Below are 15,222 nucleotides of genomic sequence, written 5' to 3'. Positions count from 1 at the left end.
AAAAGGTGCTTTATACCCGTGGTCCATTAACCGTTTAAGCATCCGGCTGTCTTTAAGATACACAACATCTAAGCTGCACCAAATTCCACCTCAAAACTAAAAGAAAAAATTCAAAGCAGAGGTGTTTCAAGCCTTCAGCGTTAGAACGACTAGGGTAATGCAGCATTGCAGACCACAAGTAACAGGCTGGCTGATCCACGTATATGAAGAAAATGTTTTCCAGACTATCGAAATCTAAATTTCTACTCTGATTACCTGTTTCAAGTGTTGACTCCTGCATATTTATGCAGTTCTTGCCTTACTGCTCCAAGTTCAAGTAATCCAACAAGACATTTTGGCTCCATTTTTTTCAAAACAGTAGCAGACAAAGACATCCACCCTTATACAGCGGGACAAAAAAAGTAGTTAGTGATCAACCAATTGAGCAAGTTCTCCCACTTGAAAAGAAGAGAGAGGCCTGTCATTTTCATCATAGGGATACATCAATTATGAGAGAAAAATTAGGAAAAAAATTCCAGAAAATCACAATGTTGGATTTTTAAAGAATTTATCTGCAAATTACAATGGAAAATAAGTATTTAGCCAATAACAAAAGTCAGTCTCAATACTTTGTTATATACCCTTTGTTGGCAATGACAGAGGTCAAACTTTCTGTAAGACTTCACAAGATTTTCACACACTGTTGCAGGTATTTTGGCCCATTCCTTCGTGCTGGTCTTCTCTTGAGCAGTGATGTTTGGGACTGTTGCCGGGCAACACATACTTTCAACTCCCTCCCAAGATGTTCTGTAGGGTTGATATCTGGAGAGGGGCTAGGCCACTCCAGGTCCTTGAAATGCTTCTTACAAAGCCACTCCTTCGCTATGCAGGTGACGTGTTTGGGATCATTGTCCTGCTGACAGAGCCAGCCACGTTTCGTCTTCAATGACCTTGCTGATGGAAGTAGGTTTTCACTCAGGAGCCGACGATATGTGGCCCCATTCATTCTTTCCTTTACACAGATCAGTCGTCCCAGTCCCATTGCAGAAAAACAGCCCCAAAGCATAATATTTCCACACCCGTGCTTTACAGTAGTTGTGGTGTTCTAATGGAGCATTATTTCTCCTCCAAACACAATAAGTTCTATCTTGGTTTCATATGGCCATATGACATTATCCCAATCCTCTTTTAGATCATTCAAAAGTTCTCTAGCAAATGTAAGACAGGCCTGCACATGCACTGGCTTAAGCAGGGGATGCATCTGGTGCTGCAGGATTTGAGTCCCTAGTGCCGTAGTTTGTTACTGATGGCCTTTGTAACTTTGGTCCCAGCTCTCTGCAGGTCTTTCACTAGATCCCCTCGTGTAGTTCACTGTTCTTGTGATCATTTTGATCCCACAGGGTGAGATCTTGTGTGGAGCCCCTGATTGAGAGAGATTATCATTGGTCTGGTGTGCCTTCCACTTTCTAATAGTTGCCCCCAGTTGATTTCTTCACACTGCTTATATATTTCAGACTCAGTGTTCCCATCCTGGTGCAGGTCTACACTTTTGTTTCTGTGTCCTTTGACAGCTCTTTGGTCTTGGCCATAGTGCAGTTTTGAGTGTGACTCTTTGAGTTTGTGAACAGGTGTCTTTTATACTGATAATGAATTCCATCAGTTGCCATTAATACAGGTAATGACTGGCGGTCAGAGGAGCCTCTTACAGAAGATGTGAGAAATATTGCTTGTATGTAGAAGACCAAATATTTTCCACCATCATTTGCAAAAAAAATTCTTTAAAAATCTGACAATGTGATTTTCTGGATTTTGTTTCTCATTTTGTCTCTCATAATTGAAGCATACCAATGATGAAGCCTCTCTTATCTTTTCAGGTGGGAGAACTTGCACAATTGGTGGCTGACTAAATACTTTTTTGTCCTACTGTATATGTCAACTAGCCTGGCAAGCCATCCTATATATGTAAATATATAGGATGGCCATGACCCGTTTAAAGAACAGCCATGAGGCTGAATCTACAATTGTCTTTCGAACTATTTCTGCACACTATTGGACAGCGCTAGGACCATTCAGAGTTGGAAACAACTAATGTTTTCATTGCTATGGAAATCAGTCAGAGGGGCAGTTTGTCACACAATGAAGAAGAATAATCCCTTTTCAAAATAAAGTATTGCTTTCCACTTGTCTGAAAGAAAAGCCCAAGTCAAAGTCTTTCAATATTGATACCAAAGTCATTTCAAATGAGTACCGTTCCTGAACTGACACCTTATTTGTAGTTTTCTCCATCACAGCTCTAGTGCTAAGCCTGTCCAACACACATAGAGCGATGTGGTTGGAAAGTCACAAAACTGTTCGGGCCAATAGTAGACCTGCTTAAGCTTAACGCATCCACGAGGTTCGCACGGCTCCGCGCGGCAAAATTGCGTCATTTTAACAACCACCCCCCTCCACTGCGCCTCTGCACAGCCCAAACTTTCCACACCGCACACCTAGGAAATTTTCTAACCACACGGCCGGTCGGACACGGAAAAACATGGCGGACCGGCAAGAACTAGTATGGCAGAGGTTTGTAAATACAGACACGTGTATGATTCAGCTCTCAAAGATCACCGTGATCAACGTGTTGTTAATAATTCTTGGAAAAAAATATCTTGCACTGTCGGAAAAGACGAGGACGCTGTTAAAAAATGCTGGAATGCCATGTTGTAAACAACAGTAATTTTTACTTCTACTATGGTGTAGTGTTAGATGCATGCCGTAGAGCTCCATGCTGCCCCCTACAGCTTGGGAGAATATTGGCTCACCGCAGAGACAAGCCGCATGAACCATAAACGCTGCAATTTGTGAAGCACGTTCCATACACGAACCGCATCACCTGTCATGGTCCGTGGTGAGCTGCCAGCCTGTAACCCTGTTTTCTCCTCTGAGAATTGTTTTCACAGGTGGGCGTGTCTGAGAGCTCCCAGCTACAGCTGATTTCACCATCAAGGCCCAGGGGATTTAAGGAGCAGTGTGACACTTCACCACGCCGGATGATTACTCAGTTTGGGTAGCTCTAGCCTCCAACCTGATCTTGATATTTGTATCCTGTTCATGTTAACCTGCCGCTTGAAATTCCTGAATGCCCTTCCCTGCTCTCCTCCAGGTTCCTCTTCATTCCTCATCATCTCCAGAACAACCCCGGGTCTCTGCATTCCTGACCACACTGCTTCATCCCCTGGCCGCCCGCTCTCAGCCGCTCACCTGCCATCAGCCATCCCTGCTCCTACTTTTCTGGATAAATCAATTCCCTCATCTCCTGGATCTCCTCAGCTCACCCGGACCTGACCTAACCCTCCCTGTACATTTCACCACTACCAAGAAACAGTAAGCCCAGCCTCCAGATAAGTCTCCATTGTTTCCACCTTATATTCACTCTGTCTCCCTCCTCAGAGTCCCCTCCTGGTATCCTGCTGCCAGTCCTGCACTTTGTCGGTTCCCGTCTCGCCCTTTGCTCCTCATCTAATAATAAAAACCCTTTTACTTACTTACCTGTTCTCCTTGTTGTGATTCTGCATGTCGTGGGTCAAGAAACTGCCACCCACCATGACATCACCAAGCAGAAAGTAAATGTGTCAAGCATAAACCAAGCTTTTGGCTACAATGGAGTGTGTTTAGACCAACCTGCAGAACAAAATCTATTGCAACTGTTACAGTTGGTCTAGATTTCTAGGCAATAGGTCAGTGCCCCCCCCCCCCCCCCAGCAAACGGGACAACCCATTATTGCAACTGCAGTTTCTCTTCACCTAAATCTACCAAAAGCAAACTGGTGAGGGTACTTCACTCAAGTTATATTCTTTAAGTAATTATTTAATTAAACACAAAGATAAAAAAAAGCAAAACAGTTCAGCTCAAAAGGAGAAAAATAAACATCTCAGGGAAAAACTTTTGTTACTTATGATGTAAAAAAGGAAGGAACTCACCATCAAACTCAGCAGGGCCAACACCAACGATGATGACGGACATAGGGAGTGATGCTGCCTGTTCCAAAGACAGAAAGTGAAAAAGGTTGAGCAAACTTACTAAATGATCAAGTTTCAAACTTCTTTTACCTTAATTATGGACCTAGCTGTTATTGATTCTATCCAAAATTCAAAGACAAAATCTATAATAGTGAAAAAAATCTATGACGGTGAGCTTGAATGCTTGATATGTGGTACGTTTAGTGATGTTTGTTGATTGACAGTTCTGTCATCGTCTGCGTCTGCGTCTCCCCTCATGTGTCTCCTTGTGTTCCCCATCCCTCTCTAGGTTCTCCTTTTGTGTCTCCTAGCGTCCTCATGTGTCCTTGTCTGCATCTTCCTCATGTGTCTCCTTGTGTTCCCCATTTGTCCCCAGATCTGCAGCCCTCTAGGTTTCCCTTTCCAGGTATCCCCCTCCCAGGTCCTGTAATCCTGTGGTCCCCCTTAGTCACGCCCCTGCAGTTTTTCTTTCTGTAGTGTTTTCCTTCAGATTCAGCTGTTCATCTATTAGTCTCTTTTGGTGTGTTTCTTTCCCCCCCCCCCGGTTCTTTAGTTCTCTTTCCTCAGATTATTAATTATTTTGCTCTTCTTGTTGTTAGGGTTTGTCTTTAATCTTAGGTCTTGTTATTTTTCTTCCTCTTCAACTCACTGCCCTCTCTCTGATTAATAATTGAGTTCACCTGATTTCTCCCCCCACACACCTGCAGCTCATCTCCCTCTCATCCTCCCCAGTGTATAAAACCCTGTCTGCGTCTCACTGTGTTGTTGGTTCATTGTTCGTGCCAGTCTCGTTCTCGTTTGCGCTCTAGCTTCTAGTGTCTCTAGTGTTTTTGGATCTCTAGTTTAGTCATTTGGATTTTTGGTTTTTGGCTCCATGCCTTCTTGGATTACTCCTAAATAAAGGATTTTTATTTCATCTTCCACCTCTGCCTCATTTGTCTGGTATCTGCATCTTGGGTCCTAAACTTCCTACTAAACCAACTCATGACAAGTTCCTTCTGTGAATACCATACTTTATTGGTCAGCAATCTAGGGCTCGTGTAAAATACTACTACTACTACTAACAATAATAATGCATTTTTTGAGGCACCTTTCAAGAAACTCAAAGTCACCGTACATTAAAAACAAGAGTTAAAAACAAAAAGTAGAAACAAGAAAACAACAAACGGTATAAAACAGGTGAAGAACAAGGTACTTAATCATATTTGATTACAGTCAACAAGCAGTCAGTCATTCAAGTCATGTGACTCGAGTCCACACCTCTGACCCTAGTGTCCGTTAATCTAACCCTTATCTCCTCGCCGTGTGTTCGTCTTTTTAACATTTTCACTAACTCTGTAAAGCATCAAATTTAGCATATACTGGCTAAAAAAATATTTAAAAATATGAAAAAGTTGCATAAGATGGCTTTAATAAAATATTGGTGAAAGGCTAAACACGTGTTTCTCCGCTAAGGGAACAAACCGAGGAGATTCGGTACGAGAGCATGACATTAGATTTTAGAAAAAAATATAAATAATATTTTTCTTTTTCTCTATTCTCTAAGTGTAGTTTAACATTTTCAAGTATTTCTCCTTACAATAGGATTGTTGAGAATGTAAAAGAATGTTTTTTGTGTGATATTGGTCATCCATTGTGTGTGTGTGTGTGTGTGTGTGTGTGTGTGTGTGTGTGTAAGCACATATTGCAGCCTCATTTTGAGCACGACTTTTAACGTGATGCAACATCCTGAAAAGCCCTGAGAACAAAGGGTGGATAGGATTGTAAAAAATGTCTCACAGCAGAAGGTTTTGGGGTATAAGACAATTATCTATGAGTTTTACGTTGCACGGCTTAAAGTCTGGTAGCTCTTTCAATCCAAAACCACATAAAAAACATCATTATCAGGAAATATACCCTTCCATCTCCCTAGAGACGAGCCGAGAGGATGCTGAGGCACACATGAACATCCTGTGTGTGTGTGTGTGTGTGTGTGTGTGTGTGTGTGTGTGTGTGCGTGTGTGTGTGTGTGTGTGTACTCACATTGACCACAGCCTCTTTGGTCTGGACCATGTCAGATATCACTCCATCGGTGATCATCAACAGGACAAAGTACTGAGAGCCATCTGTAATCTCTGATGCACAGCTGGGGAATACACACACACACACACACACACACACACATACACACACACACACATCTTAGAAAACATACATCTGCCTGCACCCTGGTCAAGGACGTAAATGGCTGTGTCCAGTTTGGAAAATGAAATTTCTAAATTGGATTTTCTTTCTGACACAAATTCTGACATTTTTACTAGAACACTTGTTTGATGCTTTGAACATCACTTCTCTAATAACAGATGCTACTCTCTGCCTGCACACACGTCGGATGCCCTTTTGTTGCTTCCGTGATGTAAAAAGTTGCACAGCTCATTAAAGTTTGGAGCTTTTTGATATTATTGAGCAAACAGACATCTGATCTCGTTTGAACCTGAGCTGCCAAATAAATATGGAAGGCTCCAACTCAACTACCTTCCAGGGAAATAAGAATTATTTGCTTAAATTATCTGAAAGGTTACGATACATTTAGGAATGTGCTTAGATGCTCTAAATGACGGGTATCTTTAATCTTCAAACTGAACGCTCCAACGATGTAATAATGAAACTATTTAGATCCTGATTTTCTAGAATAAACTTTATCACATTAATTAAATTCATCTCAACTTACAAAAGGGAATCAAATGCCCTTTAATATGATCAGATGGGGAAAACAATTCCAATTCTTGGGGTAGCATGGTACATTTTTCCAGATATAAGCATCGGGACTTCTTAATCTTTATCTAAACTCGGCTGAAGCTAGCAGAACAAAAAAAGAACAATGTTTTATCAAGGGACCGGAGAATTTTTCTAACCGACGCCGAAGCTAAATCTGCAAATAAACAGCAGGGCAACTAGGGCACTCATTGAATACTTACAGCTCTGTCCTGTTAGCAGCTATTGTTTGTTCCCCTCAGCATGAAACCCAGCCGAGGACTATTGTTCACCCACAGGAAGAGGCTAAAGCCCTCATGTGATTGGTTCTGATATTTAAATAAGATATTCAACAAGTCATGTTGGGAACAAACTGGGAAATGGGCTGTTTTGAAGTCTAGCCATACAAATAATCTCTCATTTAAATCCTCTTTAAACAGGCGAGTCCCAGTGTTTCTTAATGTCCCAGCCCTTTCCTGTGAATGGAGAGAAACGGTACGTGAATTTATTTTGCCTGACTTTTATGTGCCTGTGAGATAATCGTACCATTACAGAAGAACATGGATAATTTGACTTTCATGCAGAACTCAAAGAAGTTCAAAATTACACAAAAAAATAATAATCTTAAAATAGACTAACGGGATAATGCCTAACGGAGCTTGCCCATTTATTGAATGATGTCCCATTTACAATAAAATAATGAAGAAGCAGGTTCTGCTGGAGGTCACTTCAATTCAATTCTAATTCAAACATACTTTATTAATCCCAGAGGGAAATTAGAGTTTCAGTACACACGATTCTGAGATCAGACATAATAGGCAAAGACACATGACAAGAATTGGTGACTGTGGTCATCCGCAACCCGAGTCGCTCTACCTTAATAGAGATCGAGGGGTTTACATGAGGATAGAGTCAGGAGGAGGAAAAAAAGGCACTTCAGAGTTACCCTCCACAGGGAGGGCAGCTTTGCTATACAAAAGGCACCTCAGACAGAAATGCAACAGACTTCAGACAATACACAACATAAGTGTCCACTAGGTGGGGAGGTAGGGTTGGGGACTCTCCACACATCAGTGCATGCAGCCGCGATAAGTAGCGCTCGTCACCTTAGTCTGGACAGGGGTGGGAGGTAGTTGGGTTTAGAGAGCACAGTGACTCCAGGAACGATTCAACAACCTTCACCGGTCACAGTCCCGCCCAGGCTGGGATAGGGAGACAAAGTCGCCATGGCGACAGCAGCATTCCACATTTCTTCTGAGGGGGAGTAATTTCTTCAACCTCACAGGCTCAAGGGCACCAGATTCAGATAAGAACTTGTTTTGGGGCCAGACAGAGATAATTTCCTCTCTGCCTTAAAGTTCAGTTGATCTCCAATCCCTCTAAATACTCTAACGTCACTCTGCCGTTTCCATGATAAGTCAGTAAATGATGTCTTTTAGTTTTAGCTATCACTGAAAAGAGTTTTCTTCAGCTCTACCAGATCTCTGGTTTGGGATAAAGACAAGAGCTGTTTTTACAGGACCAGAGCGTTTGCAAAACAGGATTTGCTGTGGCTCCCTGGGGAGGATAAAGGTCGTTTATAAGATCAAACCGTGGTGGTAATGTGGCGCAGTCGTGGCAATTTTATAAAAGATTAGGTGATGGCGGCATAAAGGGGGTATGGGGGCGGTCTCTGCGCTGCCGCAGACTTCCGTTTATCTTGGACATAACTTGCTTTTTATTGCGATTGAAGCCGTGATTGTTAAGTTTTTTTTGACAAGCAGCTCCTAAAGGTGTCTGTCCCCATCAGCCCCTGTGCAGACTCTGGCGATCTGAGCTTCAGCTCTAACAGAGAGGCTCGTGGAGTGCTGCAGCGCTCCAGTTTGCCATGTCAGCTGATTTTGTTCAAAAAGCAAAACTTATTGCCTGTGTTTACTTTCATTTTCAATAAATTTGCCAGCCAGAGCTCAGCAATAATTCCCCACGTCTTCATGACAGCTGCCTCTGTTGCGCCAGGGCGCATACGACAGACCATTACCGCAATATTACTACCAAGCGAGGCGGAACGAATGATACAAAATTTGCGCAACGCCATGCCGGCATGGCGCGTTTATAGACATACCACTGCGGTAATATCACGCCGAGTTACCATGGTGTGTCTTATAAAAGAGGCTAAAGCAAATTTAGTTGAAAATGACACATTACGCTTTTTTTTTACATACACCCCGCACAGACACGCACACTAAAGACTTTGAAGAACATTGATGGTCTTGCAGGACTTCTGACAAATATTAACACGCTTGTTATCGTGTGCAATAAGGCTTGATGATTATTCTGAGCATGAAGTCAACATTTAGACTCTTGGAAGGTCAGAAGTGGTTTGACTTTATGAAAGCATTGTATACGGGGCTAAGAGGCTCTAAGATCTTATTTAAAATAATCTCTCTGGTTTGTTGGATTTAATTGATTGATTTCTATTTTCTTGGTCTTGAAATCTTTGTTTTGGTCTATTCTCAGCCAGTGACACAAGCTTAGCCAGATGTGTTTGTAGCACACAACGTAACTGAATAAGAACCAACTTTATTGTTATTGCATCAGCTTCCTGGAGAATAGAAATATGTCCCTGCAGCACAACCCAATCAAGGTTAAACACACAATATGTAGACAAAACAGGTACAGGCAGCCATGACAGGGCATTTCACTACGCAAAAAAAACCCACTTCAACATAAGCAAAAAACATCATACAGTTCACAGACATGAGTCTCTGAGAGGCAGGTGGGAGGAGGCTGGGAACCTCTTTGCTTCTGAGAGAGCCGCAGCCTCAGAGCATACTCGATCACTGTTGATCAGAGGTGGAAGGGAGTTCCACGAGGGAGAGACACGCACACACGGATGGAGACAATTTGCCCTCATACTCCTCCGTCTCTTGGGGAGTGTTGCAAAGCAATTCCCCGCCAGGACAACAGAGGGTGTAGCACTGTTCTGTGGTATCTTGTCATGCATCCGGTCCAAGATAGTGTGTTTATATTGTGTTTTTATTTTATTTTTTATTTAAGAGACTTTTTAATGCAGACAAATTTGTCCCTCATTTTTCTCCACCTCTTCATGCGCTCCCCACCTCTAAACCCACGTTTCCTGTAATTTCCATCAACCAATAAAACGCTTACTGCGTATCTTTTCACTCCTCCAGTCACTGGGGAATAAAACATTCATGTTTTTAGCGTTTTTTCCGCGAGGGATTCGTCAAGCTGCTCCATGTCTGCCGCTAGATATCCTCGGCTCTATTTGTTTTTGAGGGCGCAATGGCGGTGCTGTAGATGACAGCGGCATGCTGACCAAATCACAAGCTTGCGTTCTCCGTCTCAACGGACGAATGTTTAGGCAAGAGAGCTTGACTCCGTCCGTCCTTGTGAGCCTGCTGCAAGCCCTCGCAAGGATGGATAATGGCGTTGCATGCGTCTGTCCTGATGCAGACGGAGAGTATAAATTAGGCTTTAGGTTCGGTGTCCTCGCCAGGCCACGCTACAGTTCTAAAGGCACGGGGTAGGGTAGGTTTCACATCATCTGTTCGCATTCCTTCTGGGGGTGGGGGGTGTTCCTGAGGACTCCAAATTCAGATGAGAAGAGTTGTTTTGGGGCAGGCAAAGGCTCGGTTTTTGCTAAATGGAGATTTTGGTAAACCCATGGTGGTCGGGTGTAACTCATCAGGAAATGACATCAACAGATGTCATCCAAAACAAATGGCCTTTGCAAATTAGAAGAGTTGCTTGTGAAGCACAATGGAAGCAAAGCAAAAAAGCACCGTTCACGCCGCTTTCAAATCGATGTTAATAACCTCCCAATGTCAAAAAGAAAAATCAGGAGAATTCCCTCCACAACAACGTAATTCACAGGGTTTTGTTGTTTCCCTGAGTTCCGTGAAAAATGGTACATCTTTTGGTCATTTAAGGCCACATCAAAAACGAACACCTACAAAAGGCCATTTAGCAGTTTTAGCTTCCTTTTAGCACCCCCTAGTGTCCATTCGTAGAACCAAAGGCAAAACTTGTCTCCTCCGTTGTCTTTTTATCACCTTAATCTAACAGCTGAAATGTCTCCCCAGCCTTCCTTAGTGTCTACAGGAGTGATTAATCTCTAAACAAATCAGCTATGTTCATGATTTAAAACGGGGATTCAATTCTGGGGCTGGAAGGCCGGTATCCAGCATGTTTTGGTGGTTTTTCTGCTCCAACACACTGGATTCACCACAGTGGATCACCTGTACAGCAGCTCATCAGGCTTTGCAGGAGCCTGTTAATCACCTGCTGATTGAAATCAGGTGTGTTGAAACAGTTGAAACTAAAACGTGCTCGATACCAAACCTCCAGGCCCGGAATTCAATACCCCTGACCTAAATTATGCAGGAAATGTGCTGAAAGCAGACTGCAGCTCCAGGCATGTCAGCTCACATTTTTTCTAAGTCCAACAGACTGGCTTGGACACTCTGAAGTTGCAGGTGGAATATTCTACCCTCAGGGGGCTATAGGGGCTGGGTGGCTTTTCATTCCCCCATAGAGACTCATTTTAGCACATGCTGGCTCAAGAAAATTATTTCAAAAATATGAAAAAGTAGCTAAGTATCCCTTTAACACCTTGCGATAAAAAGGAATTTCTTCTCATTTGCAACAATCTTTTAATTTTGCATTCTATTCCATAATCCTTTTGATTCATTACAATATAAACATTGCATTTACATGTATTTTTGATTCTTATCTGTAAATCATGCCCCTTCTATGTGCCTAGGATCCAACTCTTAAAGCTCAAACTGTAGAAGTCAGTCAGAATGAGAAAGAATTGAAGACATTAATAAATAAAACAAAGCAGACATGAAATACAAGTAATTTGCAACTGCAAAGGCAGCAAAGCCTTTGATAAGAAAAAGCAAACAACAAAACTAATGAACATCTCATTGGTAAACAGAAGCTATGAGGGTTTGGGTTCGCGACCAATGCATGCATGTGGGCTTGTTTGTTTCCTGGAGCAGCGTCTAAAACCAAAGACTTACCTACCTAGCTGAAAACAAACTCATTGTCTTTCGAGTCTGTGCAGAGCTGGATGTGTTTTAGGCTTTATGAAACTGTAGCTGGAAATCTTTGGGATCTCTATGATTTTTCTTGACTTTACCAGTAGTGGGATAATATTTGGGTTTTCGCTCATCATTCTCCCTGCATCAGGAAGGTAACATTAACTAACTCTCTGCAAACCAGCCAAACCAAACAGCTTTAAAAGGGGTGACAAAAATGCCTTTTCCACTAAGAATCTAAACTAGGAAGCAGAACAATGGTTTGTGAATCATTAATTCGTCTTCCACTCCAAAATTCTGGGAAAAGAAAAGATCTCCGCTTCCCAATGGGGGAAGACATTGTAAACAAACTGTAATGCAGCGGAAGCTACTGGATAACACCCAGAAAGTCTGGGTGGAGGATTTCCAGAAAACAACTAGTTTACTAGAGTTTACTTCACACAAGATGTTTAGTAATTAGCAAAGAAGATTACACCGCTTTAATTAATCCACCAAAGGTGCTGTATCATGTTCACCTGCCGGCTTCCATTTTTAAACTTTTGTTTTTGATCATCTGGTTTGAAATGTCAGCTCTCACTCTGCTTCTGTGGTCATTTTATTACTAAAAGTAAACAACGCTGATCAAAAACAAGCATCCAAATGCAAATGAGCAGAATTAATTGCAGCCATGTGCAGAATAAATCTTGATAAAATCAACATTTTGATGAGTTTCCACAATAAACCAACACACCCCAGATTAAAAAAGAGCATCTTTAGAGACCAAACTGTTAAACATAAATATCTCGTGTTTACATTTAACAAATTAAGTGCAAATAATACCTGAATGTTCCAAATGATGGATCCATTTACCTCTGTGTACACTCTTCTAATTACCATAAAAGACCACCAGATATCCTCAAACCTAGCCTAAAATCTAGACCTGCTTACCCTTGATGCATTTATTTATTTGTTGCGATTTCTTTGTTTTAATACAAAAAATTCTAAACCATTTGCGGCATTTTCAAAAACCTAAGCCCAATCTTGCACTGGGCTTTTTTAGTTGAATTTATTCGTAGCTTATGAGTTATGTCGGTAAAAACAGAATTTAGCAGATTCCCTCACTCAGCTATGAGTTACTATTGGTTAAGTTAGTCAATTTCGTAAGACATCAAACACATTTTCTAAATCAACTCCCTTCTGAGTGGCTTACTTTGCTACTTTGTTGATGACGGGTGCAAAGTTGGTGGGTCCATAGAGCTGCACCGTTCTCAAGCTCTGGAAGTAGGCCTCCAGAACGCCTTCTATACCGACACAATTCGGATGCTCGCCATCGCCATTCTGCAAATGAACACAAACAGCAATTTCATGAAATACACCAACAAAGACAACACAAAGAAATACATGAAACCATCTGAAAATAGCAAATTATTCCGCCAATAAGAATTTACAGGAATCTTTTAGGAGCACCTTTTATAACCTTTTAGTTATTACTATGTACCGTAAAAACATAAATCTAATGTGTTATGGAACCATGTAACTAGCATCTAAAATGCCAAACCCACAAATTATCAGCTAATGCATGTGAATAAGCGTATGATTAACAGAGTACCAACTTCCTGGCGTGTTTATTTATTTGTTTATTTATTTATTGTGCTCTAGTCTGCCAGAGCTCTGCGGTGTCAGAGGAGTTTCTGTATCGAGGCACAGAGGAAGAACTCCAGTTTCCAAGTGATTTGATGTGTGAAGGCCACACTAAACAAGCTCTAAATCCAGCTATTCAGCCCCACACTTTGAAGTTTTGTAATATATAAGCAGAAATCAGAAACGTGAGGATGTGCGTCTTGCACATAAAGTGCATTAAACTGCATTTATGCAGTTAAACCAGTTGAAAGTTTAAAAAGAGCAAAACAAATCAAATATTATTTATCTAAGTGGATCAGATAAATTCAATGTCATGCATGTAAAATATAAATAAATAAATAAATAAATATACAATCTCTACTCATCCTACCAAGGATGTTGGTTCTTATTAAGGACTGATGAAGTCATTTTGAGTTAAACAGTCCCTTAGTTTCACTTAAGATTAGCATCCAGCCTTTAGTGACTGCCGCTGTCATCCCTCAGGAGGGAGGAAGGAGGAAGTAGAGGGGCTGCTGGGAGATTCCTGCTGGCAGGAAGATGAGCCAACATCTCAGTTTGTGTGACCAGCTGTTGTTGCCGCTACGTCTCCTGGTCCAGGCAGACGACGAGGACGTCCCCTGCAAGTGTGAATTTGTATGTTTGTGTGCATGTGGATGCCCTACCAGAGGGAACGCGTGGGAGATTTTGCCATCGGGGGGCAGCTTAGCTCCGAAGCCGTAGGCAGGAAAGAGCTTGTCACTGTCGTAGTCCTGGATAATCTCCCCCACTGCCTTCAGGGCCATGGCATATGCATTCATCTGGTAGGGGCTCATGTAGTGGAGGGAAGTGGGCTGGGATGGGTTCCCTTAAAATACATTTAAAAATAACTAAACAGGATATCTGCAGTAAAAAAACAACAACACAGAGCTGCAGTACAGTTTGGTACTTTATAACACACTTGAGTAATTATTGTAACTTCTTGTATTTTGAAAATGAACAGATTTTAAGAGGCTATTATAATTGAAAGTTTTGGCATAATTAAGGTATTAGCATAACTTCCAATTTAACATAGATTACAGCTTATTGCAATTTTTATTTAATTAATATTATTACTTCCTTTTTATCATTACTTGGGTTGTGGCTTTTTCCGTTTTTGTTTTGTTGTTTAATTTCCATTGAACCTTCTGGGCCACCGTAATTACTCCAAAAAGCAGAAATAACACAACATAATGTATCCTTTGTAATGATTTAAATTACATGTTATTTAATAAGCCATAAGGCATAGGGTTCCATAGGAAATACGAAATCCACCTTATGGATCTGTGAGGTTATTTTAAACCAGAAGATTGGAACGTTTTAATGCTGGGATTAGATAACAGCTCCGTATTCACTCAGAGACAACAGAAGAGAGAGTCAAGTTTAAAAGTTAAGAATTGTATTACTAACAAATTGAACTAGACTGACTTTAAGCACTAAATGTATCGTGTAACTAAGGTGGATGAGACGGTGAACGGATGACGTGTGATGTTGATCAGAACCAGCAAAACCGAAGCTGCGATTAGTTCTGATGGGAACTGTTGCAGCAGTTTGAACAGAACAAATTTTCCAGCTTGTCAAATCAAATCAAAGATACTTTATTAATCCCAGAGGGAAATTAGAGTTTCAGTTCACACAATTCAGAGAAGCAACAAACAACACAACATCACATGATAATAGGAAGGCAGGGGGGGCTGGGATCCTGTTTCCCCAGGGAGAGCAGCCATGTACGGCGCTCAGCCACTGTAGCCACAGGTGGGAGGGAGATCTTGGGAGGAGCGCAGAGAACATTGACTCCTGCAGGTTGATGACCTCACCAGGCTGAAGTCCA

The 15,222-nt window shown here is 41.7% G+C and overlaps 1 protein-coding gene across 2 annotated transcripts in view; it reads right to left on the bottom strand.

Moving 5' to 3' along the window:
* cpne9 (copine family member IX) overlaps window positions 1-15,222 on the bottom strand; it is a 142,795-nt gene that overhangs the window by 25,994 nt on the left and 101,579 nt on the right. For both annotated transcript variants that reach the window (XM_015968603.3, XM_015968604.3), the window contains 4 exons: window positions 14,039-14,220; window positions 12,946-13,073; window positions 6,004-6,106; window positions 3,943-4,000 (listed from right to left, as the gene is read on the bottom strand). In XM_015968603.3, coding sequence (XP_015824089.1) covers window positions 3,943-4,000; window positions 6,004-6,106; window positions 12,946-13,073; window positions 14,039-14,220 — 471 coding nt within the window. The remainder of the gene's footprint in view (window positions 1-3,942; window positions 4,001-6,003; window positions 6,107-12,945; window positions 13,074-14,038; window positions 14,221-15,222) is intronic.

This window comes from Nothobranchius furzeri, chromosome 15, assembly GCF_043380555.1.
Source record: "Nothobranchius furzeri strain GRZ-AD chromosome 15, NfurGRZ-RIMD1, whole genome shotgun sequence".
NCBI lineage: Eukaryota > Metazoa > Chordata > Actinopteri > Cyprinodontiformes > Nothobranchiidae > Nothobranchius > Nothobranchius furzeri.
Note: the sequence above shows the minus strand (reverse complement) of the source record. Positions and strands in the feature narration are given on the sequence as shown.